The sequence below is a fragment of the Calonectris borealis genome, chromosome 34, assembly GCF_964195595.1.
Source record: "Calonectris borealis chromosome 34, bCalBor7.hap1.2, whole genome shotgun sequence".
Classification (NCBI taxonomy): domain Eukaryota; kingdom Metazoa; phylum Chordata; class Aves; order Procellariiformes; family Procellariidae; genus Calonectris; species Calonectris borealis.
Window position 1 is genome coordinate 432260 of NC_134345.1, and position 25427 is coordinate 457686.

The following is a 25427-nucleotide window of genomic DNA, read 5'->3' on the forward strand; positions in this document are numbered from 1 at the left end:
GGGGCCGGGGCGGCGCATGCGCGGAGGACTCCCTCCCCCTATGGAATCTTTAGGGCCGGGGTTTTACCGAAATCGGCTTAATTCACCCGAAAATCGACGTTAAACCCGATCCCCGCGGAGAGGGGGGGCACGGAGCCCCTAAGGAGCGCGCGTGGCGTCTATACATCCCCTATAGGGCCCGGGGGCGGGTGCGTATCGCGCCTATAGGGCCGGGGGTGTCCGTATGGCCCCTATAGGGCGCGGGGGGGGGGGGGGCGGGTGATCCCGTCAGGAGCCCTTGTCCTTGGAGGGAGACCTGCAAGAGAGAGAGACCCCGGGGCTGAGGGCGGCCCTATGGCTCCTATACGCCCCCGGGGGGGTCCCTATGGATATTATATGGCCCTGAGGGCCTCCCTGTGGCTCCTATATGGCCCTGAGGGAGTCCCTGTGGCTCCTATATGGCCTCGGGGGGTCCCTATGGCACCTGGGGAGGGTCTTTTTGGCGCCCAGAGGGATCTTATGGCACCCGGGGGGGTCCCTATGGATTCTATACAGCGCCTGGGGGGTCCCTATGGATTCTATACGGCTCCAGACGCAGGTGTTAGTGGGGTTAGTGCCCCCCCAGCACGCGGCCGTTAACCAAATCTGCCTTTATTAGCCCCGATTCACAGTTAAAAACGCGCCGGGTCCCCCCTCCCCCCCTATAAAATCTGTACATCCTGCCCCGCCCCCCGGGGCCCCGCCCCCCGGGGCCCCGCCCCCCGGGGCCCCACGAGCCGGGGGCGTGTCCCCACCCCCTCATTAACCTTCACCTCCGGGTGCCTAACGAACCCCAGGGGTCCCCGTCAGTTAACGAACCCCCATAGCTCCTCCACCACCTAACGAACCTCAATGGGGCCCTGTCGCCTAACGAAGCCCACCAGGTCCTCCACCACCTAACGAACCCTAATGGGTCCCCACCACCTAACGAACCCTAATGGGTCCCCATCACCTAACGAACCCCACCAGGTTCTCCACCACCACCTAATGAACCTTAATGAGCCCTCATCACCTAACGAACCCTAATGGGTCCCTTTCACCTAATGAACCCTAATGGGTCCCCGTCACCTAACGAACCCACCAGGTCCTCCACCACCACCTAATAAACCTTAATGAGCCCTCACCACCTAACGAACCCTAATGGGTCCCTCATCACCTAACGAACCCCACCAGGTCCTCCACCACCTAACGAACCTTAATGGGTCCCCACCACCTAACGAACCCCACCGGCTCCCTCCTCACCTAACGACCCTTCCTGGACCCCCACCACCAACACCCCCCACCCCCTCCCCCCCTCCCCAAGCCGGGGCGGGGGCAGGGCCTCCCTCCCCTCCTCCTCCCCCCCTCACGCCCCCACTGACTTGGCGCCGCCGTCCTGCTGCCGTCCCTCGCCGCCGCCGCCGCCGCGCGGGCGCCCGTAGAGGTAGACGGCGGCCAGGACCATGGCGGTGCCGGCCAGGAAGGGGCCGCGGGGGCGGAAGCCGAAGAGGTGGACGGAGGCGAGGGTGGAGGCCAGGATGGAGAGGGCGGTGGCGAAGCCCTTCAAGATGTTATCGGCGTAACGAACCACCACGGCTACCAGTAGCCCGCCGGCCGCTTGATTGACCACCACGGCCCAAACGGCCGGGTTATAACCGTAGAAAAACCCCAAGGCGGCTACCGCCGAGCCCTCGGCGGCTAGCATGGCGGCCAGCCCCACCGCCGTCCCCACGGCGCCCAGCTGGACGTTGCGCACCCAGATGGAGCCGCCCCGCGTCTTCAGCAGCCGCTCGAAGTAGACGCCGGCGAAACCGGAGGAGAGGCAGGAGGCGGCCACGGCCGCCAGCCCCACGGCGTAACTTTGGGGGGGCCCCGGGGGGGGAGGGGGGCCCCCCGGGGGGGCGCGGACCTGCTCGGCCTGGACCAGGGCCACCCCCGCGAAGAGCAGGGCCAGGGAGAGCCACTGCAGGCGGGAGAGGGACGTCCCCAGCAGCAGGACCGAGAAGAGGGCGGTGGTCAGGATCTTCAGCTGGTAGGTGACCTGCGGGGGCAGCGCCGTGGGGACGGGGACGGGGACGGGGGCGGGGGCGGCGCCGGGGGGACGGGGACGGGGGGACGGGGACGGGGGAGGGGGGACGGGGACGGCGCTGGGGGGACAGGGACGGGGGCGGGGGGACGGGGGCGGCACCGGGGGACGGGGGCAGGGACGGCGCCGGGGGGACGGGGGAGGGGGGACGGGGGCGGGGGAGGGGGGACGGCGCCAGGGGGACGGGGACGGCGCCAGGGGATGGGGACGGGGATGGCGCCGGGGGGACAGGGCCAGGGGGACGGGGACGGCGCCGGGGGGACAGGGCCAGGGGGACGGGGACGGCGCCGGGGGACGGGGACGGCGCCGGGGGGACGGGGACGGTGCCGGGGGGACGGCGCCGGGGGATGGGGGGACAGGGCCGGGGGGACGGGGACGGCGCCAGGGGATGGGGACGGGGGGACGGGGACAGGGACATCACCGGGGGATGGGGACAGCGCCAGGGTGAGGGGGATGGGGGGACAGGGACAGCACCGTGGAGATGGGGACACTGTCATGGGGACGGGGACACCACCCCAGGGATGGGGACACTGCCACAGGGACGGGGACACGGGGGACGGGGACACCGCCATGGGGTGAGGGACATGGGGACAGGGACACGACCACGAAGATGGCCACCACCACCACGGGGACAGGGACGTGGGGACGGGGACACGATCAAGGACGCGGCCACCACCGTGGGGACAGGGCCACCACCGCAATGCCGCAGACGGGGACACCGAGACGCTCCGGGGCCGGGGAAAGGGACAACGATAGGGACGTGGGGTCCCCCGCATGCCACCGTGTCCCCGAGGTCCCCGAGGTCCCACCTGGAAGGTGGCGGCGGGCAGGTTGGAGATGGCGACGTACTGGAGGTTGTTCTGCAGGGTGTAGATGAGGGAGGGGACGGCCAGGCGCAGCGTGTCCCCAAACTGTCCCACCACCGCCTCGTGCAGCGTCACCGCCGTCTGCCGCAGGCTGCCTGGGGGGGGGGGGGGGACACGGGGGGGACAGCGGTGACACTCGGGCCCCCTCCCCCGTGTCCCTGCCATGTCCTGTGTCCCCCTCGTGTCCCCAGTGTCCCCCCAGTGTCCCCCACATCCACTCCAGTGTCCCCTCACGTCCCCCTGTGTCCTCCAGGCTCCCCCCAGGTCCCCTCCCCGTGTCCCCTCACGTCCTCCCAGTGTCCCCCACATCCCCCCAGTGTCCCCCACATCCACTCCCGTCTCCCCTTACGTCCCCCCGTGTCCCCTCACGTCCCCCCCGTGTCCCCTCACGTCCCCCCCCCCCGTGCCCCCCCGCCCTCACCGCGGTGCTGGAGGAGGATGAGGAGGAGGCAGGCGCCGCCCTTCATCGCCTCGGCCATGACGACGGCGGTGGTGGGCAGGAACCGCTCCCCGGGCAGGGTGCGGACGTAGCGGATGCTCAGCACCAGGGACGCATTCTGCACCACCAGCACCCCCAGGCTGGCGAACTTCACCCGCCGCGACACTGCGGGCGGCCGTCACTGGGGGCCCGCCCACGCTGCCCCACGCCCGGACCCACGCCTGCCCCACGCCCGGACCCACGGACCCAAAGCAACCCCCAGGCAGTGGCATCTGCCCAAGGGCTCTCCCTGCCCCCCGATCCACCCTATAGCCCCCGATCCACCCTATAGCCCCCTTGGTGTCCCCTATAACCCCCCCCAGCCCCCCTTCTTCTGCCCCATAACCTCCCCCAGGCCCCCTGCTCTGCCCCACAGCCCCCACCCCGTTCCCCTATAGCCCCTTCAGTCCACTCCACCCACCCTATAGCCCCCCCAGCCCCTCTAATCCACCCTATAGCTCCCTATAGCCACCCCCAGACCCCCCTAGTCTGCCCTGTAGCCCTCTATAGCCCTCCCAGTCCACCCTATAGTCCCCTATAGCCTCTCAGACCCCCTTAGTCCACCCTAGAGGCCCCTATAGCTCCCTCAGTCCACTTAGAGCCCGCTCAGACCCCTCTAATCCGCCCTACAGCCCCCCAGTCCGCCTTGTAGCCCCCTATAGCCACCCCCAGACCCCCTGATCTGCCCTACAGCCCCCCCAGATCCCCCTAGTCTGCCCTAGAACCCCCTATAGCCCCCCCGGTCCACCCTATAGCCCCCTATAGCCCCCCCAGACCCCCCTATAGCCCCCCTCAGCACCCCTGGGCCGGCCCACAGCCGCCCTGGTCTCCCCTACAGCCCCCCCCGGCCCCCCCTCACCTGTCGACGGCCCCAGGTCGCTGCCGCTGCCGCCGCCGCCGCCGCCGCCTTCTCCCGCCGCTGCCATGGTGGCAACTGCCCGGCTACGGCGCGGCACTTCCGCATTGTGCGTCACATCCGCTTCCGGCCACGGAGCGGTACCGCCCAGAGCGGGGGGCGGAGCATCGAGAGCGGGCGGGCGGGCTAGAGGGGAGCCCCTGGAGGACCTGCAGGGGCCATAGAGCCAGGGCGCATGCGCGGCTGCCGCGGCCCGCCACGCCTCCCCTTCCCCCCCCCCCGCCGGAATCGCCCCGCCCCTTCGCCCAGCCGGCCAATCAGCGCCTCGCCTCGCGCCCTTCCCGCCACACTCCGCAGGGCGGCCACGCCTCCTCCCAGCCACCGCCCAATCCCCGCTCGCCCCGCCTCCTTCCCCCTCCCACCCCATCCCCCGCCCCCCTCCTCACCCCCCGACTCGCCCAATCCCCGCTCGCCCCGCCTCCTTCCCCCCACTGCCCAATCCCCGCCCGCCTCGTCCTCCCCGCCTTCCCCACCGACCGCCCAATCCCCGCCGGCTCCGCTCCCCGCTCGCCTCTTCCCCAATAGCGAGCGGCCACGCCCCCTTCCCCTCACACCGCCACGCCTCCCTGTAGCAGCAGCCCCGCCCACTCCGGCCGGGCGCAGACCAAGATGGCGGCGCTCTCCGGTTCCCCCGCGGCCGCGCCGGGTCCCGGCGGGTACCGGCCCTTCGAGCCGGCGGCGCTGGGCCTGGACCCGGGCTGGCGGCTGACGGGCTACGGGGAGCTGCGGGGCTGAGGCTGCAAAGTCCCGCAGGAGACGCTGCTCAGGCTCCTGGCGGGACTCGGGGGCAGCGGGCGGCCGGCGGGGAAGGGCCGGAAGCGGAGAGCGGCGGGAGCCCGGCGCTGGGTGAGGCGGCGGCGGGGGGCGGGGGGCGGGGGGCGGGGGGGGGACGGGACGGGGGGTGTAAAGGGGGGTGGGAGGAGCTTCCCCGCTGACCCCGCCCACCCCCACGCGGACTTCGCCCCCCACGCGGACTTCGCCCCCCACGCGGACTTCGCCCCCCTCCCCGCGCTGACTCCGCCCCCCGCGCTGACTCCGCCCCCCCCCCCCCCGCGGACTCCGCCCCCCCCACACGCGGACTTCGCCCCCACGGCGCTGACTCCGCCCCCCGCGCTGACTCCGCCCCCTGCACTGACTCTGCCCCCCCCCCGGACTCTGCCCCTCCGCGGACTCCGCCCCCTGCGCTGACTCCGCCCCCCCCCGCGGACTCCGCCCTCCGGCGCTCACTCCGCCCCCCCGCGGACTGTTCTCCCCGCACTGACTCCGCCTCCCCTGCGCTGACCCCGCCCCCCGCGCTGACCCCGCCCCCTCTGCGCTGGCTCCGCCCCCCCCGCGCTGACCCCGCCCCCCCCAGGCATCGGGCTGGACTCGTGCGTCATCCCCCTGCGGCACGGGGGCTCTCGCTGGTGCAGACCACGGACTTCTTCTACCCGCTGGTGGAGGACCCCTACATGATGGTAACGGGGGGACCTCCCCCCGGGACCCCAACTCCCCCCGGGACCCCAAATCCCCCCCCGGGACCCCGAATCCCCCCCCGGGGACCCCCGAATCCCATTCTAGGGACCCTAAATCCCACCCTAGGACCCCCGAATCCCACCCTGGGACCCCCAAATCCCATTCTAGGGACCCCAAATCCCACCGCGGGACTCCTAAATCCCACCGGGAACCCCTAAATCCCTTTCTAGGGACCCTAAATCACACCAGAGGACGCCCAAATCCCACCCGTAGACGCCCAGTTCCACCCCCAGACCCCCAAACCCCCCCGGCGCCCCCCCAGATCCCACCAGGGCCCCCCAATCCCCATCCTGGACCCCCCCAATCCCACCCGCAGCCCTCAATATCTCATTCTAGAGCCCCAAATCGCACCCGGGCCCCCCCAAATCCCACCCCGGGGACCCCAAATCCCCCCCCCCAGGGACCCCAAACCCCCCGGGGACCCCCCCAAAATCCCCCGGGGTGTCCCGCCCCCCCCCCCCCCAGGGCCGCATCGCCTGCGCCAACGTGCTGAGCGACCTCTACGCCATGGGCATCACCGAGTGCGACAACATGCTGATGCTGCTCAGCGTCAGCCAGAAGATGACGGAGGAGGTGACGCGGGGGTGACAAAGGGGACGCTGGGGGGGTCGGGACAAGGGGGTGACCCCCCCATTTCGTGCCCCCCCCCTCCCCCCCCAGGAGCGGGAGAAGATCATGCCGCTGATCGTGAAGGGGTTTCGGGACGCGGCGGAGGACGGGGGGACGTCGGTGACGGGAGGCCAGACGGTGGTGAACCCCTGGGTGATCGTGGGAGGCGTGGCCACCGTCGTTTGTCAGCCTAACGAGTTCATTATGTGAGTGGGGGGGGTGGCGGGGGGGGTCACTCTTTGTGTCACCCCCCGCTTTGTGTCACATCCCCCGTCTTTGTGTCACCCAGGCCCGACAGCGCCGTCCCCGGGGACGTCCTGGTGCTCACCAAGCCCTTGGGGACGCAGGTGGCCGTCAGCGCGCACCAGTGGCTGGACAACGTGAGTCTGGGTGGGGACTGGGGACACCCCGGGGTCCCCAAGGGGGCGGGGAGCCACCCCCGTGTCCCCAGGAGGACCCGAAATGGGACCAAAAGCCACCCCTGATGGCCCCAAGGGGACCCAAGAGCCACCCTGGTGTCCCTGAGGGGACCCAAAGTGGAGCCAGGAGCCACCCCGGTGTCCCCAAGAGGACCCTGAGCCACCTCAGTGTCCCTGAGGGGACCCAAAAGGGGACCGAGAACCACCCCAGATGTCCCCAAGTAGACCGAGAGCCACCCTGTGGGTTCCTTGAGTCACCCCTGATGTCCCCAGGAAGATGGAGATCCACCACGGGGGTCCCTAAGCCACCTCAGATGTCCCCAAGGGGATGGAGAATCCACCATGGGGGTCCCCAAGCCACCCCAGATGTCCCGAAAAACCACCACGGGGGTCCCAAGCCACCCCAGATGTCCCTAAGCCACCCCAGATGTCCCTGAGCTCCACCCCAGATGTCCCTAAGCCACCTCAGATGTCCCTAAGCTCCACCACGGGGTTCCCAACCACCCCACGATGTCCCCAAGAAGCCCCCAAAGCCACCCTGGGGGTTGTGTCCCCACCCCCGCTGTCCCCGCAGCCGGAACGCTGGAACAAGATCAAGCTGGTGGTGACGCGGGAGGAGGTGGAGCTGGCCTACCAGGAGGCCATGTTCAGCATGGCCATGCTCAACCGCACCGGTAGGGCCCTCGGGTGGGGTGGGAGGGGGGGTTGATGACGCGTTGGATGACATCACCACCACCCCCCCGCAGCCGCCGGGTTGATGCGAGCTTTCGGGGCGCACGCGGCGACGGACGTGACGGGGTTCGGGATCCTGGGCCACGCCCGGACGCTGGCGGGGCAGCAGCGGCAGGAGGTGGCCTTCGTCATCCACAACCTGCCCGTCATCGCCAAGATGGCCGCCGTCAGCAAGGCCTGCGGGGCTCGCTTCGGCCTGCTGCAGGGCACCGCCCCCGAGACCTCGGGTAAGGGGGGACCCCGAAAGGGGGGGGGGCCCCAAAAAGTGGGGGGGGCAAAAGTGCGGGGGGCCCTAAAGTGGGGGGGACCCTAGAGTGGGAGGGACCCAAATTGGGGGGGACCAAAAGTGGGGGGACCCTAAAGTGGGGGGGACCCAAATTGGGGGGGGACTGAAAGTGGGGGGACCTGAAAGTGGGGGGACCCTAAGGTGAGAGGGACCCAAATTGGGGGGGACCAAAAGTGGGGGGACCCGAAAGTGGGGGGGACCGAAAGTGGGGGACCCTAAGGTGGGAGGGACCCAAATTGGGGGGGACCAAAAGTGGGGGGACCCAAAAGTGGGGCGGGCCGAAAGTGGGGGGACCCTAAGGTGGGAGGGACCTAAATTGGGGGGGACCAAAAGTGGGGGGACCCTAAAGTGGGGGGGACTGAAAGTGGGGGGACCCTAAGGTGGGAGGGACCCAAATTGGGGGGGACCAAAAGTGGGGGGACCCTAAAGTGGGGGGGACCCAAATCGGGGCGGGGGAACCAAAAGTGGGGGGGACCCTAAAGTGGGGGGGACCGAAAGTGGGGGAACCCTAAGGTGGGAGGGACCCAAATTGGGGGGGGGGGCCTAAAATGGGGGTGTCCCCCAAATTGGGGTGGGGGGATGAAATTGGGGGGGGGGGGGGGCGCCATCCCTCCTCACCCTCCCCGGGGAGGAAGGTTCAAGTGTTCTGGGTTTTAAGGGGGGGGGGGGCTCCCCTAATTTGGGGGGCGTCTGGGGGATAGAAACCCCCCCCCCCACCCCCATATCCCCCCCACCCCCCCCCGGAGCCCCCCCGTTTCCCGAGCGCCCCTTCCGGGGGTCCCTGACCCCCCCCCCCCAGGGGGGCTGCTCATCTGCCTGCCGCGGGAGCAGGCGGCCCGGTTCTGCGCCGAGCTGAAGGCCCCGGGCCGGGGGGAGGGGCACCAGGCCTGGATCATCGGCATCGTGGAGAAGGGGCCGCGCGGCGCCCGCGTCATCGACAAACCCCGCCTCATCGAGGTGGCCCCCCGGGGGGCCCCCGCCCCCCCCGACAGCCCCGGCACCCCCCGGGGGACGCCGCCCCCCTGCGGCCGTTTTAGGGGACCCCCCCCCCCCCCTCACCCCGCACCCCAACTTTGCCTGGATGAGCAGCGGGCAAAGACACCCCCCCCCCCCCCCCCCCCCAAAAAATCGACCCCCCCCAAGCGTGACGCCCCTCCCCAAAAGCCCGGCGCGGGGCGGGGGAGGGGCCGAGGACCCCCCCCTCCTCAGGGAGGGGGAATCGGGGGGGGCGCTTGATTTTGGGGGGGGGCCCCCCCCCCCCCCCCAAAAACAAAAAATTGGGGCAATAAAGAGCAAATCAGATGGGGTTTTTTTTTTCCCTCCCCCGCAGGGTTTTAATACCTTGAAATTCATCCCCGATTTTTTGGGGGGTCCCCCCCAAGTTTGGGGGGGGTCCTCTAGGGGTGGGGCACCCCCCCAAGGGGGGTTTGGGGGGGGTTTTGGGGTGCCCCCCCCCCCTCACTTGATGCAATCCATGACGTGGATCTGGAGCGTGTCCATGTCGGGGGCTTTGTACTGGCACTTGGGGCAGCAGAGGACGGGTTCTTCCTCGGGGGGGCGGGCAGCCCCCCAAAACCTGCTGGGGGGGGGACGCTGTCACCCCCCTGCACCCCCCGAGGGGGTTTTTGGGGTGCCCCCCCCCCCAAATACTCACCCCCCGCCGCTGCCGGGGCCGCAGCTCCGAGTGGCGGTTCCTCATCTCCTCCATGCGGACTCTGGGGGGGGGGGGGCATGGAAATTTGGGGGGCGGTGATGGTATTTTGGGGGGGCAGGTTAGTTTGGGGGGTGCAGGCAGGTTTGGGGGGGCCCTGGGCAGGTTTTTGGGGGGGTCTGAGTTAGATTTTGGGGGGGGTTAAGGTAAGGTTGGAGGGTCTAGGGTGAGGCTGAAGAAGAGCTGGAGAAGGATGAGATCTGGGAAGGAAAAGGGGGGGCCCCAGGGCATTTGGGGGTGCAGGGGGGGAGTTTGGGGGGGCCAGGGGGATTTTGGGGGGCCCTGGGCAGGTTTTGGGGGGGGCCACAAGTAGGCTGGAGAGTCCGAGGAAGAGCTGGGGGAGGATGAGCTCTAAGAAGGAAAGGGGGGGGGACCCAGGAGGGTTGGGGGTGCAGGGGGGGAGTTTTGGGGTGCAGGGGGGGATTTGGGGGGGGGGGCTGGGCAAGTTTTGGGGGGGGGTCTTGGGTAGATTTGGGGGGACCCCAAGTGGATTTGGGGGGGGTTTACAGTAGATTGGAGAGTCCGAGGAAGAGCTGGGGGAGGTGTAGGAAGGCAAGGGGGGGACCCGGGGGGGGAGAATTTGGGGGTGCGGGGGGGGGTTTCGGGGGGCTCCCCTGACCGTGCGGCGCCCTCGGCCTCCACCCGCAGCTGGAGCTGGGCCAGGGCCTCCTGCAGGCCTCGCGCTGGGCGTGGAGCTGCTCCCGCGCCGCCCGCTCCGCCTCGAAATCCGCTTTGTAGATGTCGGCCTGGGGGGGAGGGGGGGGTCAGGGGGGGGTCAGGGGGGGGGGAGGGGCCCCCGGGGGGGGGGAGGGGCCCCCCCAGACCTGGGCCTGCAGCACGGGGATGGTCTCCAGGGTGGCGCGGTGCCGCTCGGCCTCCGCCTTCAGCTTGTCGATCAGCTCCTGCTTGGCCGCCAGCGCCTCCTCCGCCTGCTGCAGCTGCGCCCGCGCCGCCCCCAGCTGCCGCCACGTCCCCTGCGTCACCCCCGGGGGGGTCACCGAGGGGTCCCCGAGCTGCCGTCGGGTCCCCAAGGGCCACCCCGGCGTCCCCGAGGGGCTGAAATGGGGCCAGGAGCCACCCCCGGGTCCCCAGGGGCCACCCCGGCGTCCCCAAGGGAGCCAATATGGGGTCAGGAGCCACCCAAGTGTCCCCAAGGGCACCAGGAGCCACCCCAGTGTCCCAAGGGGACAAAGAGTCACCCCAGTGTCCCTAAGGGGACCCAACACAAGACCAGGAACCACCCCCGTGTCCCCAAGGGGCTGAATGGGGCCAGGAGCCACCCCCGGGGTCCCCAGGAGCCACCCCAGTGTCCCCAAGCGTCACCCTGGGTCCCCAAGGGCACCAGAAGCCACCCCAGTGTCCCCAAGTGACCCATATATGGCACCAGGAACCACCCAGGTGTCCCCAAGGGGACAAAGAGTCACCCCAGTGTCCCCAAGGGGACCCAACACAAGACCAAGAACCACCCCCGTGTCCTCAAGGGGATGAGGAGCCACTCCCGTGTCCCAAGGGTCACCCCCGTGTCCCCAAGGGGACAAAGAGCCACCCAGGTGTCCCCAAGGGACCCAATACAGGACCAGGAGCCACCCAAGTGTCCCCAAGGGGACCAGGAGCCACCAAAGTGTCCCAAGGGGCTGAAATGGGGCCAGGAGCCACCCCCGGGTCCCCAAGGGCCACCCCAGTGTCCCCAAGGGGACAAAGAGCCACCCAGGTGTCCCCAAGGGACCCAATACAGGACCAGGAGCCACCCAAGTGTCCCCAAGGGCACCAGGAGCCACCCTGTGTCCCCAAGGGGCTGAAATGGGGCCAGGAGCCACCCCGGGGTCCCCAGAGGCCACCCCAGTGTCCCCAAGGGGACAAAGAGCCACCCAAGTGTCCCCAATGCAAGACCAGGACCCACCCACGTGTCCCCAAGAACACAAAAAGCCACCCCGGTGTCCCCAAGGGACCCAACACAAGCCCAGGACCCCCCCCCGATGTCCCCCTGTGTCCCCCCCCCCTCCCCGAGGTGACGGTCCCCAACCTGGCTGCGTTTGTCCCCCTCCAAGGTGGCCTTGATGTGGGCGTCGTACTCCTGGAAGAGGTGGTGGTAGGCGACCTGCAGCTGCACCAGCTTGCGCCTGGGGACAGCGGGGACGTTGGGGACACGGGGGGAGGCGGGGGGACGTTGGGGACATGTTGGGGACAGGGGGGGGACGCTCACTTCTCCTCGGTGGCCCCCTGCCGCTCCACCCGCAGGGCGGCCTCCAGGTTCTGCACCTGCAGCCGCAGCGTGTCCAGCTGCAGGGCGTGGCCGGCCGCCGCCTCCTCCAGCGCCCGCCGCCGCTCCCCCGCCGACCGCGCCCTGCGCCACGCCCGCGTCACCCGCCGGGGACACCCAAAGGCCCCGGGGGGGCGGGGACACCCCCCCCACACGTCCTGGGGACCCGGGACGGGGACAGGGGCCGCGGGGATGGGGACCTTGGGGACAGTGACAGGGCCCCCGCACCCTGGGGACGGTGACAGGGCCCTTGGGGACAGCGATGGGGCCCTTGGGGACAGCGAGAAGTTCCCTGGGGACACTGACGGGGTTTTTGGGGACGGTGACAGGGCCCCACACCCTGGGGACGGTGACAGGGCCCCAGAGGCGGTGACAAGAACTTTGGGGACGCTGACAGGGTCCCCCCCACACCCCCTGTGACAGTGTCAGGTCCCCACGGACGGTGACAAGAACCTTGGGGACGGTGAGGGGGCCCCCACCCCCCGGGGACGGTCCCCACCCCTTGGGGACGGTCCCCAACCCCCCGGGACGGTCCCCAACCCCTTGGGGATGGTCCCCACCCCCTTGGGGACGGTCCCCAACCCCCAGGACGGTCCCCACCCCCTTGGGGACGGTCCCCACCCCCTTGGGGACGGTCCCCCCCCCTTGGGGACGGTCCCCACCTCTGCTCCAGCTCCTCCCGCTCCCTCCGGCTGCTCTCCAGCCGGCTCTGGCTCTCCCGCAGCTCCCCCAGCAGCGACGTCACCTGCGCCTTCACCGACGCCTTGTCCTGCTGTTTGGGGACACCCGTGTCACCTCCCCCCCCCCCCCCACCCCCACCCCCAAAGCGTCCCCAACGTCCCCCGAGCGTCCCCTTACCTCCAGCTGCCGCCGCAGGGCCTGGAGCTGCAGCTCCGCCTGCGCGCCGCCTCCCCCGCCCGCTCCTCCGCCGCCGCCTGCGCCGCCCGCGCCGCCGCCAGCCTCGGGGACAAAGAGAGACGCGCCCCGAGGTGTCCCCAAGGTCCCCGAGGTCCCCGAGGTGTCCCCGGGGTCCCCAAAGCCTCCCCGAGGTCCCCTCCCAAACTCACTCGGCCTCCACCAGCGCCAGCCGCTGCCTCAGCTGCTCCGTGGGGCTGCGGGGGACGGGGACGGCGTCAAGGGGGGGGGTTGTCCCCAAAAAGGGACAGGGGGGTCCCCAAAAAGGGCGGGGGGGGGCTCACCTGGGGTCCGGGGGGGTGGCGGGGTCCCCCCGGGGTGGCTCGGGGTCCTCGGGGACGTCCTCGTCCTGGCTGCGGGGCGGGGGCGGGGGGGAGGCGGGGGGGTCCTGCGGGGCGGCCACCTCCGCCGGTGGCACCTCGGGGGGCTGGGGGACAGGGGGGGACAGGGGGACAGTGAGGGGACGGGGGGGGACAGTGAGGGGACGGGGGGACGGGGGACAGTGAGGGGACGGGGGGACATGGGGGGGACATGAGAGGGACGGGGGGGACGGGGGGGACATGGGGGGGACACGGGGGGGACACGGGGGGGGACACGGGGGGGGACACGGGGGGGGACACGGGGGGACAGTGAGGGCATGGGGAGGGGGCAGGGGGACAGAGGGGAGGACGTGGGGGATGTGCAGGGGGACAGAGGGGGGGACACGAGGGGACCCGGGGGGGACACGTACCGGGGTGGGCGTGGCGGGGGGGCGGGGCCGGGCGGCCTCGTCGCGCTCCGCCCGCAGGCGCTCGACCAGGGCGCGGGCCTGCCCCGCCCGCCCCCGCAGCAGCTCCCGCTCCGCCCGCCGCAGCGCCTGCAGCCGCCGCAGCTCCTCGCAGCGCCCCCGCACCGCCTCGCTGCTGCGCCGCAGCGCCGCTGGACAGCGCGTCACCCGCTGCGGGCTCCCCAGGGCCCAGTGCTCCCAGGCACCCCAGTACGGCCCCTCCGTGCCTCCCAGTTCCCCCCCGCTCCCACTCCAGTGTCTCCCAGTCCCCCCCAGTCCTCCCCCAGCACCTCCCAGTTCCCTCCCAGTGCCCCTGGTTCCCTCCCAGTTCCTCCCAGTTCCTTCCCAGCACCTCCCCGTTCCCCCAGTCCCCGCCCAGCACCTCCCAGTTCCTTCCCAGCACCTCCCAGTTTCCCCCCAGCACCTCCCAGTTTCCCCAGTTCCCCCCAGCGCCTCCCAGTTCCCCCCCAGCACCTCCCAGTTACCCCCCAGCCCCTCCCCGTTCCCCCAGTCCCCGCCCAGCACCTCCCAGTTCCTTCCCAGCACCTCCCAGTTTCCCCAGTTCCCCCCAGCGCCTCCCAGTTCCCCCCAGCACCTCCCAGTTACCCCCCAGCCCCTTCCAGTCCCTCCCCAGCACCTCCCCGTTCCCCCAGTCCCCGCCCAGCACCTCCCAGTTCCTTCCCAGCACCTCCCAGTTTCCCCAGTTCCCCCCAGCACCTCCCAATTACCCCCCAGCCCCTCCCAGTCCCTCCCCAGCATCTCCCCGTTCCCCCAGTCCCCGCCCAGCACCTCCCAGTTTCCCCCCAGCACCTCCCAGTTTCCCCAGTCCCCCCCCAGCGCCTCCCAGTCCCCCCCCCCCGCTCACCTTCAGCTCCCGGTTCTCAGCCAGCAGCCGCTGCAGCCCCTCGGGGCTCCCCAGCTCGGGCGGGCCCCTCCCGGCCGCCGCCGCCGCCGCCGCCGCCGCCGCCGCCTCCTCCTCCTCCCCGGCCGCCCCCCCCTCAGCTCCGCTCCCGGGCCCCGGGCCGGCCCCGCCGCCTCCCCCGGGCTGCACCATCTCCGCCGGCCGCCGCCACCGGCCGCCGCTCATCGGCCGCGGGGCCCGGGGAGCTGCGAGGGGCCGCGGCCGCCGCCTCCGCCGCTTCCCCCCCGCTTCTAGCGCTCCTTCCTGCTTCCGCCGGAAGCGGAACTGGCGTCACGGCGCTTCCGCCGCGCTTCCGCCTCGCTAAGTGTCATGGCGCCGCCGCAACACCTGGGGAGAGGGGGATCGCTCGCCCCGCCCATCGCCTCCTCCTATTGGTTGCGCCCCCAAGCGGCGCGCCGCTCCCTCTAGTTACGCTTCTCTCATTGGCCGGCGCGCCGGCGGCTTGGCGGTGATTGGTCAGCGGAGGGGCTGGAGGGGGCGTGGCCGGCGTGAGGGAAATGGGGAGCCGCGCGAGCGTGAGGGGAGCGGCGGTTCCGCGGCCGGAGCGGGAAGGTGGGGGCGGGGGGAATGGGGGTCCCTGGGGGGGAATTGGGGGTCGGGGGGGGGGATCGGGGGTCCTGAGGGGATTTGGGGGGCTGGGGGGGGGGATCGGGGGTCGGGGGGAGGGATTTGAGGGGCTGGGGGGTGGAAATTGGGGGTCCTGAGGGGATTTGGGGGGTCGGGGGGGGGGATCGGGGGTCCTGAGGGGATTTGGGGGGCTGGGGGGGGGGATCGGGGGTCCTGGGGAGGGATTTGAGGGGCTGGGGGGTGGAATTGGGGGTCCTGAGGGGATTTGGGGGGCTGGGGGGGGGTAAGTAAGGCCCTGGGGGGGAATCGGGGCCGTTGGGGAGGGGGCTTTTGGGGGGATTTGGGGGGCTGGGGGGCCACTGAGGGGTGGGGGGTAATGAAAAGGGGGTGATGGGGGGCGAGGGGGGCAAAAGGGGGGGGGCTGCACCCCAACTCCCCGTCCTGGCCCCCCAACACCCCGGCCCTGCCCCCCAAATCCCGGCCCTGCCCCCCAAGTCCCCAGCCCTGCCCCCCCAACACCCCGGCCCTGCCCCCCAAGTGCCGGCCCTGCCCCCCAAGTCCCCGTCCTGCCCCCCAAATTCCCCGGCCCTGCCCCCCAAGTCCCCGTCCTGCCCCCAAGTGCCGGCCCTGCCCCCCAAGTCCCCGGCCCTGCCCCCCAAGTCCCCGGCCCTGCCCCCCAAGTCCCCGGCCCCCCAGGCGCGATGGCGGGGCCGGAGCTGAGCCGGTCGGAGGTGTGCGGGATGCTGCGGCAGGAGCTCAGCCGGGACGAGGCCTTCCTCCAGGGCCAGCCCCACGTCTTCATCATCTTCGGGGCCTCCGTGAGTTGGGGGGGGCTGGGGGGGCTGGGGGGGGGATATGGGGGGGCTGGGGGGGGGGATATGGGGGGGGTGGGGGGGCAAGTACAGGCCGGGAAGGGGAAATGAAGGGGTTTGGGGGGGGGAATTGGGGGGCTGGGGTGATATTGGGGGGTGGTGTGGAGGGGTGGGGGGCAATATGGGGGGGCTGGGGGGGAAATGGGGGTGCTGGGGGGGGGAATGGGGGTGCTATGGGGCAATATGGGGGCTGGGGGGAAATGGGGGTGCTATGGCGCAATATGGGGGTGCTGGGGGAGGGAATGGGGGTGCTATGGGGCAATATGGGGGGCTGGGAGGGGAATGGGGGTGCTATGGCGCAATATGGGGGTGCTGGGGGGGGAATGGGGGTGCTATGGCGCAATATGGGGGTGCTGGGGGGGGAATGGGGGTGCTATGGCGCAATATGGGGGGCTGGGGGGGGAATGGGGGTGCTATGGGGCAATATGGGGGGGCTGGGGGGGGAATGGGGGTGCTATGGGGCAATATGGGGGTGCTGGGGGGGGGAATGGGGGTGCTATGGGGCAATATGGGGGGCTGGGGGGGGAATGGGGGTGCTATGGGGCAATAGGGGGGCTGGGGGGGGGAATGGGGGTGCTATGGGGGATTATGGGGTGCTGGGGGGGGAATGGGGGTGCTATGGGGGATTATGGGGTGCTGGGGGGGAATGGGGGTGCTATGGGGCAATATGGGGGGCTGGGGGCAATATGGGGGGGCTATGGGGGATTATGGGGGGCTGGGGGGGGAATGTGGGGGGCTGGGAGCAATATGGGGGGGCTATGGGGCAATGGGGGGGTGGGGGCAACACGGGGCGCCTGGGTCCCTTGGGGGTGGGGGAGGGGAAGGGGAAGGGGAAGAGGCGGGGGTGCCCCTCCCCCGCCCCGGAGGCGGGGTGGGGGTGGGGCGGGGTGGCCTGACTCCCCCGGGGGGGAGGGGGGGCAGGGCGCGGCGTCTGGCCACCCGGGTCCCCTGGGGGGAGGGCAGGGTGTCTGCCCCTCCCCCCCCTTCCCCCTCCCCCCCCCCCCCCCCCCCCCCCGTGGGGCCGGCCCCGCCCGGACGCCTGGATCCCTTCCCCCGCCTCGTTACCCAACACCCCTTTAATTAACCCCCCGCCCCCCCCCCCCCCCCCATTGTGTAACCCCCCGGGCGGGGGCGGGGCCGTCGCCGTCCCTCCCATCCCCCGCCCCGACTCAGCGCATTCCTGCGGCTTCGTTAATCCCGGGGCTAACGAGGGGCGGGGGCGGGGCGGCCATCGCTGCGGCGAGCTGTGCCCGGCCTCAGCCCCGCCCTTCCCCCGCCGCAGGGGGACCTGGCCCGGAAGAAAATCTACCCCACCGTCTGGTACGTCCCCGCGCCGCCCCGGGCCACCCGGGCCACCACCAGGGCCACCAGGGCCACCACCAGGGCCACCATGACCACCACTGTCCCCAGGGCCACCACTGTCCCCAGGGCCACCATGGCCACCACCAGGGCCACCAGGGCCACCACAGTCCCCAGGGCCACCCGGGCCACCACCAGGGCCACCACCAGGGCCACCATGACCACCACTGTCCCCAGGGCCACCACTGTCCCCAGGGCCACCAGGGCCACCACCAGGGCCACCATGGTCCCCAGGGACACCACTGTCCCCAGGGTCACTACAGCCACCAGGGCCACCAAGGCCAGCAGGGTGCCCACGGCCACCACTGTCCCCAGAACCACCAGGGCCACCACCAGGGCCACCATGGCCACCACAGCCACCACTGTCCCCAGGGCCACCAAGGCCACCACAGCCACCAGGACCACCAATGCCAGCGGGGCCACCACTGTCCCCAGGGCCACAGGGTCCCCAGGGCCACCACTGTCACCAGCGCTACCATGGCCACCAGTGTCCCCAGGGCCACGAGGGCCACCACGGCCACCACCAGGGCCACCATGGCCACCACTGTCCCCAGGGCCACCACTGTCCCCAGGGCCACCAGGGTCCCCAGGGCCACCACGGCCACCAGGGCCACCATGACCACCACTGTCCCCAGGGCCACCAGGGTCCCAGGGCCACCACGGCCACCAGGGCCACCATGACCACCACTGTCCCCAGGGCCACCAGGGTCCCCGCCGTCCCCGTTGCCGCCCCCACGGCCCCCGGCGTGGGTGGCCCCGTCCCGGCGGGCGGTGGGGGTGGCGCGGGGGCGGCGCGGGGGCGGCGCGGGGGTGGCGCGGGGGCGGGGGTGACGCGGGGGCGCTGTCCCCGCAGGTGGCTCTTCCGGGACGGGCTGCTCCCCGATGACACGCGCGTGGTCGGCTTCGCCCGCACCCCCCTGACGGTGGAGCAGATCCGCCAGGCCACCCTGCCCTACCTCAAGGTACCGCCCCTGTCCCCAGACGTCCCCAAATGTCCCCGAAGGGCCCCAGATGTCCCCAAAGGGCCCCCCGTGGGGAGGGTGTCCCCCCCCGTGGGGATGCCGCCTCTCTGGGTGTCCCCGTGTCCCCATGTCCTGTCCCCCCCCCAGCCCCTGGGTGTCCCCGCATCCCCAGGTGTCCCCATGTCCCCTGGGTGTCCCCCCCCAGCCCCGGGGTGTCCCCATGGCCCCCTGCCCCACGTCCCGTGGGTGTCCCTGTGTCCCCCTGTCCCTAGAGCCCTGGGCTGTCCCCACGTCCCCTGGGTGTCCCCATGGCCCCCTGTCCCCCATCCCCAGAGCCCTGGGGTGTCCCCATGTCCCCTGGGTGTCCCCACGTCCCCCCATCTCTTGTCCCCAGAGCCCTGGGGTGTCCCCCTGCCCCCTGTCCCCACGTCCCATGGGTGTCCCCATGGCCCCCTGTCCCCTGTCCCCAGACTCCTGGGGTGTCCCCACGTCCCCTGGGTGTCCCCACGTGCCCCCACCTCCCGTCCCCAGAGCCCTGGGGTGTCCCCTTGCCCCCTGTCCCCTGTCCCCTGGGTGTCCCCATGGCCCCTTGTCCCCCATCCCCACAGCCCCTGGGTGTCCCCACAGCCCCTGGGTGTCCCCATGTCCCCCCACCTCTTGTCCCCAGAGCCCTGGGGTGTCCCCCTGCCCCCCCTCCCCATCCCCAGAGCCCCCGGGTGCCCCCTGCCCCCCCTCCCCTGTCCCCAGAGCCCTGGGGTACCCCCGCATCCCCTGGGTGTCCCCATGTCCCCCCACCTCTTGTCCCCAGAGCCCTGGGGTGCTCCCAGCCCCCCTCCCCCCTCCCCCGGGTGCCCCGGTGCCCCCAGCCCCCCTCCCCCTCCCCCCGCTCCCGGGGCCCCCAGCCCCCCTCCCCCCTCCCCGGGTACCCCCCTCCCCCCTCCCCCCGCCCCCGGGTGCCCCCACGCCCGCCTCTCCCGCAGGCGGCCCCCGAGGAGGAGGAGCGGCTGGGGGCCTTCTTCGGGCGGCAGAGCCTGGTGCGGGGGCAGTACGGGGAGGAGGGGGCCTTCCGGGCGCTGGACGCCCACCTGCGGGGGCTGCCCGGGGGGGCCCGCGCCCACCGCCTCTTCTACCTGGCCCTGCCCCCCAGCCTCTACCTGCCCGTCACCCGCCACATCCGGCAGGCCTGCATGGGCGGGGGGTGAGGGGACGGGGGGCGGGGGGGGGGGACCCGGGGGGGGGGCGGGGGAGGGGGAGAGCCGGGGGATGGGGGAGGGGGAGAGCCTGGAGGGGATGGGGGAGGGGGAGAGCCTGGGGATGGGGGAGGGGGAGAGCCTGGGGGGGGGGGGATGGGGGAGGGGGGACCCCGGGGATGGGGGACCCTGGGATGGGGATGGGGGGAGGGGGAGAGCCTGGGATGGGGGATGGGGGAGGGGGAGAGCCTGGGGGGGGATGGGGGAGGGGGGACCCCGGGATGGGGGATGGGGGAGAGCCTGGGGATGGGGGAGGGGGAGAGCCCGGGGATGGGCGATGGGGGAGGGGGGAGAGCCTGGGGGGGGGATGGGGGAGGGGGGACCCCGGGGATGGGGGAGGGGGGAGGGGGAGAGCCTGGGGGGGGATGGGGGAGGGGGGACCCCGGGGATGGGGACAGGGGGAGGAGGAAACGCTGGGGACAGGGGACATGGGGTGGGGACACAGGGTGGGGACGGGGTGGGGGAGACCCCAGGAGTGGGGATTTGGGGAGGGGGAGAGCCTGGGGGGGGGACGGGGGGGGGAAGACCCCGGGGACAAGGGACATGGGGGGGGGGGACACCCCAAGGACAAGGGACACGGGGCGGGGGAGGAGACCCCGGGGGCGGGGGAGGAGACCCCGGGGGCGGGGGGACCCTCAGGGCGGGGAGCCCGGGGGTGTCCCAGCGCCCCCCCCCCGCCCCCCCAGCTGGAACCGGGTGATCGTGGAGAAGCCCTTCGGGAGGGACCTGGCCAGCTCGGACGCCCTCTCCCGCCACCTCGGGGAGCTCTTCCGCGAGGAGCAGATCTACCGCATCGACCACTACCTGGGCAAGGAGATGGTGCAGAACCTCATGGTGCTGAGGTGGGGGCGGGCGCGGGGCGGGGGCGGGCGCCCGGGCCCCCCCCCGGAGCCCCTCGCCCATCCCCCGCCCCGCCAGGTTCGCCAACCGCATCTTCGGGCCCATCTGGAACCGGGACAACGTGGCCTGCGTGGTCCTCACCTTCAAGGAGCCCTTCGGCACCGAGGGGCGCGGCGGCTACTTCGACGACTTCGGGATCATCCGGTGAGGTCCGGGGAGGTCCCCGGGGCGGCCCCGCCCGCCGCGGTGACGTCCCCAGGGCCACCCTCCCCGTCCTGCCCCCCAGGGACGTGATGCAGAACCACCTCCTGCAGATGCTCTGCTTGGTGGCCATGGAGAAACCGGCCTCCACCGACCCCGACGATGTGCGGGATGAGAAGGTGGGGGGGGTTTCTCGTCCCCACGGGGTCCCCACGGGGTCCCCGCCACCCCTCGGGCCACATCTGTGGGCCACCTCGATGGTGGCCCCCCACAGCCACGTCCGTCACCGCATCCCCCATGGTGGCCCCCCACAACCACGTCCTGCCCCCCACAGCCGTGTCCTATCACCGCGTCCCCCACGGTGGCCCCCCACAGCCACGTCCCACCACCGCGTCCCCCACGGTGGCCCCCCACAACCACGTCCCATCACCGCGTCCCCCATGGTGGCCCCCCACAACTACGTCCCCCCCCCAGGTGAAGGTGCTGAAGTGCATCGGGCCGGTGGAGCCAGAAGATGTGGTCCTGGGCCAGTACGTGGGCAACCCCGCCGGCCCCCCCGAAGCCCAGAAGGGCTACTTGGACGATCCCACCGTGCCCCCGGGCTCCACCACCGCCACCTTCGCCGCCGCCATCTTGCGCGTGGCCAACGAGCGGTGGGACGGTGAGTGCCGGGGGGACGATGGCGGTGGCGGTGGTGATGGTGGTGACGTTGACGATGATGTAGATGATGATGACGTTGACGTTAATGATGATGGCGTTGCAATGATGATGTTGACGATGATAACGTTGATGATGACGACGTTCACGATGATGATGATGACGTTGATATTGATAATGATGTTGATGATGATGACACTGACGATGACGATGATGACGTTGATGATGACATTGATGATGTTGACGATGACTGACAATAACGATGTTGACGTTAACGGTGATGACGTTGCAATGATGACGTTGACGTTGATGTTGGTGATGATGTTCATGATGATGACGATGACGATGATGTTGACAATGACGATGATGATGTTGATGTTGACAATGACGATGTTGGCAATGATGTCGATGATGACGTTGATGATGACAATGACGATGGTGATGTTGACGATGATGATGGTGATGTTGATGTTGACAATGACGATGACGTTGATGATGGTGATGATGGTGACGTTGACGATGTTGATGTTGACGATGGTGATGTTGATGATGCCGTTGATGACGTTGATGATGATGTTGATGACGTTGATGATGACAATGACAATGACATTGACGATGGTGATGATGGTGATGTTGACGACGTTGATGTTGACGATGCGTTGATGATGATGTTGACGTTGATGTTGACGATGACGTTGATGGTGATGACGTTGACGATGATGTTGACGATGTTGACGTTGACGTTGATGATGGTGACGTTGATGTTGATGTTGACGTTGATGTTGATGATGCCGTTGATGATGATGCCGTTGATGATGATGTTGACGCTGATGCCACCGGTGACGCTGGCGCCGGCGCGGGCCGTCCGCAGGCGTCCCCTTCGTCCTGCGCTGCGGGAAGGCGCTGAACGAGCGCAAGGCCGAGGTGCGGCTGCAGTTCCGGGAGGTGCCCGGGGACATCTTCGGGCGCCAGTGCAAGCGCAACGAGCTGGTGGTGCGGGTGCAGCCCGACGAGGCCGTCTACACCAAGCTGATGACCAAGAAGCCCGGGATGTTCTTCAACCCCGAGGAGTCCGAGCTGGACCTCACCCTACGGCAACCGCTACAAGGTCAGGGCCCCGCGGCGCCCACCAGCGGCACTGGGAGCCCCCAAGTGGGGGTGGAGACCCCAAAATGGTGGTGGAGACCCCAAAAATGGCACTTGGAGCCCCCAAAATGGGGGTGGAGACCCCAAAATGGGGGTGGAGACCCCAAAAATGGCACTTGGAGCCCCAAAAATGGTGGTGGAGACCCCAAAAATGGCACTTGGAGCCCCAAAAATGGTGGTGGAGACCCCAAAATGGGGGTGGAGACCCCAAAATGGTGGTGGAGACCCCAAAATGGTGGTGGAGACCCCAAAAATGGCACTTGGAGCCCCAAAATGGTGGTGGAGACCCAAAATGGGGGTGGAGCCCCAAAAATGGTGGTGGAGATCCCACAAATGGCACTTGGAGCCCCCAAAATCGGTTATGGAGACCCCAAAATGGGGGTGGAGACCCCAAAAATGGTGGTGGAGACCCCAAAATGGTGGTGGAGCCCCCAAAAATGGCACTTGGAGCCCCCAAAATGGTGGTGGAGCCCCCAAAAATGGCACTTGGAGCCCCCAAATGGCACTTGGAGCCCCCAAAATGGCACTTGGAGACCCCAAAATGGCGGTGGAGCCCCAAAAATGGTGGTGGAGCCCCCAAAAATGGCACTTGGAGCCCCAAAATGGCAGTGGAGCCCCCAAAATCGGTTATGGAGACCCCAAAATGCCACAAAGACCCAAAAAATGCCACTTGGAGCCCCAAAAATGGCAGAGACCCCAAAAATGGTGGTGGAGACCCCGAAAGTGGCACAGGGGGAGCCCAAAAATGTCCAGGGAGGGTCTGAAACGGTGGTGGGGACCCCAAAAATGGCAGTGGAGACCCCAAAAGTAGGACGGGGAGCCCAAAAGGCTGGGGAGACCCCAAAACCTGAAGGTCCCCCCAAACCCTGGGGCCCCCCCAAACCCTGGGGCCCCCCCAAAACCCTGGGGGTCCCCCAAAACCCTGGGGGCCCCCCCAAACCCTGGGGCCCCCCCAAACCCTGGGGGTCCCCCAAAACCCTGGGGTCCCCCCAAAACCCTGGGGTCCCCCCAAAACCCTGGGGGCCCCCCCAAACCCTGGGCCCCCCCAAACCCTGAGGGTCCCCCCCAACCCTGGGGGTCCCCCAAAACCCTGGGGGCCCCCCCAAACCCTGGGGGTCCCCCAAAACCCCTGTCCCCCCCAGGACGTGAAGCTGCCGGACGCCTACGAGCGCCTCATCCTCGACGTCTTCTGCGGGAACCAGATGCACTTCGTGCGCAGGTTGGGGGGGCAGGGGGGGGCGGGGGGGGTTTTGGGGTGTCCCCCCACCCCCCCCCCCGTGTTCAATTTTGGGGTGTCCCCCCCCAGTGACGAGCTGCGGGAGGCCTGGCGCATCTTCACCCCCCTGCTGCACAGCATCGAGGAGCGGGGGGAGGCGCCCATCCCCTACCCCCACGGCAGGTGGGGGGCACTTGGGGGGCAGCTGTGGGGCGGGGGGGGCTGTGGGGGGCTGGGGGGGCTGTGGAGCAAGTGGGGGGGGCTATGGGGCGGGGGGGGCTATGAGGGGGCTGGGGGGGGGCTGGGGGGCAAGTGGGAGGGGCTATGGGGCTGGGGGGGCTCTGGGGGCTCTGGGGCGAGGGGGCTGGGGGGGTTATGGGGGGCTATGGGGCAGGGGGAGCTATGGGGCAGGTATTGGTTGTGGCGGGGCTATGGGGGGGGCTGTGGGGCAGGTGGGGGGGATATGGGGCAGGTGGGGGGGCTATGGGGCAGGTATAGGTTGGGGGGCCTATGGGGCAGGTGGGGGGGCTGTGGGGCAGGTATCGGTTGTGGGGGGGCTATGGGGGGGCTGTGGGGCAGGTGGGGGGCTGTGGGGCAGGTATTGGTTGGGGGGGCTATGGGGGGGCTGTGGGGCAGGTGGGGGGCTATGGGGCAGGTATCGGTTGGGGGGGGCTATGGGGGGGCTGTGGGGCAGGTGGGGGGCTATGGGGCAGGTATTGGTTGGGGGGGCTATGGGGGGGGCTGTGGGGCAGGTGGGGGGCAGTGGGGCAGGTATCGGTTGGGGGGGGCTATGGGGGGGGCTGTGGGGTGCCATGGGGCAGATAACGGGGGGGGAGGGGCTGTGGGGCAGGTCTCGGGTACGGGGCAATCTATGGGGCAGGGTTGGGGGTCTCCAGGGTGGTGGGAGGGGTCCGTAGGGTGCCGTGGGGCAGGGGGCCCCGCCGTGGGGCAGCCCCTAACGTGCCCCCCCCCCCAGCCGGGCCCGGCGGAGGCGGACGAGCTGCTGAAACGCGCCGGCTTCCTCTACGAGGGCACCTACCGCTGGGTGAACCCCCACCGCCTCTGAGCCCCACGGCGCCCCACGGCGCCCCAGCCCCCCCCGTACAGCACTCCTGACCCCCGGGCTGCGGGCGGACGCCCCACGGCACCGCTCTCCTGCCCCATAGCCCCCCCGTCCTGCCCCATAGCCCCCCGTCCTGCCCCATAGCCCCCCCATAGCGCCCTTCTCCTGCCCCATAGCACCCCCGTCCTGCCCCATAGCCCCCCCCATAGCGCCCTTCTCCTGCCCCATAGCCCCTTTCTCCTGCCCCACAGCCCCCCCCCAAGCTGGGACCAAAGCCCCCCGATTCACTCCCATCCCCCTAATTACCCCCGAGCTTAATTAACTCCCCCGCCCTAATTAATCCCCCCCTCATTAACCCCCCCCCAGGGCTAATTAACCCCCGCAGGGCTCCTTAATTACCCCCAGCCCTTGCTAATTAACACCAGCCGCTCCTAATCACCCCCTGTCCCATCACTTAGGGGGCAGCCCCCCCCCCCATTTAGGGGGCACCCCCCGTCACTTGGGGGGCACCCCCCCTCACTTAGGGGGCACCCCCCCTCACTTAGGGGGCAGCCCCCCCAAAACGCCACCATCCACCCGCGAGGCTCCAGCCTTTATTTCTCACCCCGGGGGGGGGGGGGGGGGGGGGGACGGACAAGGACCCAGCCCTGCCCCTCTTCCCCCCCACCCCCCAAATATTTGGGGGTGCCCCCCCCGGGGGGGGGTTGGGGGGCAGCTTGGGGGTCACCGTGGGTCTGGGGGCCGCCGGGGGACGCACCCCTCCATCTCCAGCGCCTCCGGCCACCCCTCGTATTTATTGGAACTGCGGCTGTTCCT

At 70.5% G+C, this 25427-nt stretch overlaps 5 protein-coding genes and 2 long non-coding RNA genes across 13 annotated transcripts in view; 3 read left to right on the forward strand and 4 right to left on the reverse strand.

Annotated features, from left to right (window-relative positions):
* Positions 1 to 61: 61 nt before the first annotated feature.
* On the reverse strand, positions 62 to 4481 carry SLC35A2 (solute carrier family 35 member A2). Of its 6 annotated transcripts, none has more exons than XM_075134788.1 (5): positions 4287 to 4481; positions 3371 to 3569; positions 2933 to 3044; positions 1380 to 2026; positions 62 to 295 (listed from the first exon to the last, which is right to left on the reverse strand). In XM_075134788.1, the coding sequence occupies exons 1-5, from the start codon at positions 4351 to 4353 to the stop codon at positions 268 to 270; spliced, it is 1053 nt and encodes a 350-aa protein (XP_074990889.1). In that variant the 5' UTR covers positions 4354 to 4481; the 3' UTR covers positions 62 to 267. The 6 variants fall into 6 exon arrangements, with proteins under 6 accessions (XP_074990889.1, XP_074990888.1, XP_074990887.1 ...); XM_075134787.1 differs by having other exon boundaries at positions 1380 to 2038; positions 4287 to 4478; XM_075134786.1 differs by having other exon boundaries at positions 2893 to 3044; positions 3371 to 3553; positions 4287 to 4418.
* On the reverse strand, positions 581 to 1346 carry LOC142074270 (uncharacterized). Of its 2 annotated transcripts, none has more exons than XR_012670571.1 (2): positions 1204 to 1346; positions 581 to 1117 (listed from the first exon to the last, which is right to left on the reverse strand). It is a non-coding gene; the product is annotated as an uncharacterized LOC142074270 (long non-coding RNA). The 2 variants fall into 2 exon arrangements; XR_012670570.1 differs by having other exon boundaries at positions 581 to 1145.
* A 432-nt stretch (positions 4482 to 4913) lies between the features above and the next one.
* Positions 4914 to 9198, forward strand: LOC142074257 (selenide, water dikinase 1-like). Its single transcript, XM_075134784.1, is given in 10 exon segments — positions 4914 to 5130; positions 5133 to 5189; positions 5698 to 5739; positions 5742 to 5800; positions 6324 to 6431; positions 6519 to 6673; positions 6757 to 6847; positions 7461 to 7560; positions 7633 to 7845; positions 8704 to 9198. Coding segments are annotated over 10 exon segments (1440 nt in total). The 5' UTR covers positions 4914 to 4952; the 3' UTR covers positions 9141 to 9198.
* Positions 9199 to 9336: 138 nt separating this feature from the next.
* On the reverse strand, positions 9337 to 14789 carry LOC142074297 (NF-kappa-B essential modulator-like). The gene is made up of 11 exons (XM_075134872.1): positions 14744 to 14789; positions 13521 to 13783; positions 12943 to 12987; positions 12734 to 12835; positions 12538 to 12647; positions 11819 to 11959; positions 11639 to 11735; positions 10440 to 10589; positions 10235 to 10361; positions 9559 to 9619; positions 9337 to 9480 (listed from the first exon to the last, which is right to left on the reverse strand). The coding sequence occupies exons 1-10, from the start codon at positions 14787 to 14789 to the stop codon at positions 9600 to 9602; spliced, it is 1101 nt and encodes a 366-aa protein (XP_074990973.1). The 3' UTR covers positions 9337 to 9480; positions 9559 to 9599.
* LOC142074272 (uncharacterized) lies at positions 10997 to 11502 on the forward strand. Its single transcript, XR_012670573.1, has 3 exons — positions 10997 to 11126; positions 11247 to 11398; positions 11459 to 11502. It is a non-coding gene; the product is annotated as an uncharacterized LOC142074272 (long non-coding RNA).
* Positions 14790 to 14952: 163 nt separating the features above from the next.
* G6PD (glucose-6-phosphate dehydrogenase) lies at positions 14953 to 24614 on the forward strand. Its single transcript, XM_075134873.1, is given in 15 exon segments — positions 14953 to 15030; positions 15742 to 15863; positions 17200 to 17237; positions 18130 to 18238; positions 19219 to 19436; positions 20175 to 20330; positions 20407 to 20532; positions 20615 to 20708; positions 21004 to 21190; positions 22058 to 22275; positions 22277 to 22294; positions 23475 to 23551; positions 23639 to 23731; positions 24128 to 24146; positions 24525 to 24614. Coding segments are annotated over 15 exon segments (1620 nt in total). The 5' UTR covers positions 14953 to 14975.
* A 790-nt stretch (positions 24615 to 25404) lies between these two features.
* Positions 25405 to 25427, reverse strand: part of HCFC1 (host cell factor C1) — an 18015-nt gene continuing 17992 nt past the window's right edge. Inside the window, exon 27 of the mRNA XM_075134874.1 lies at positions 25405 to 25425. Within this exon, the coding sequence (XP_074990975.1) occupies positions 25405 to 25425 (21 nt within the window). The remainder of the gene's footprint in view (positions 25426 to 25427) is intronic.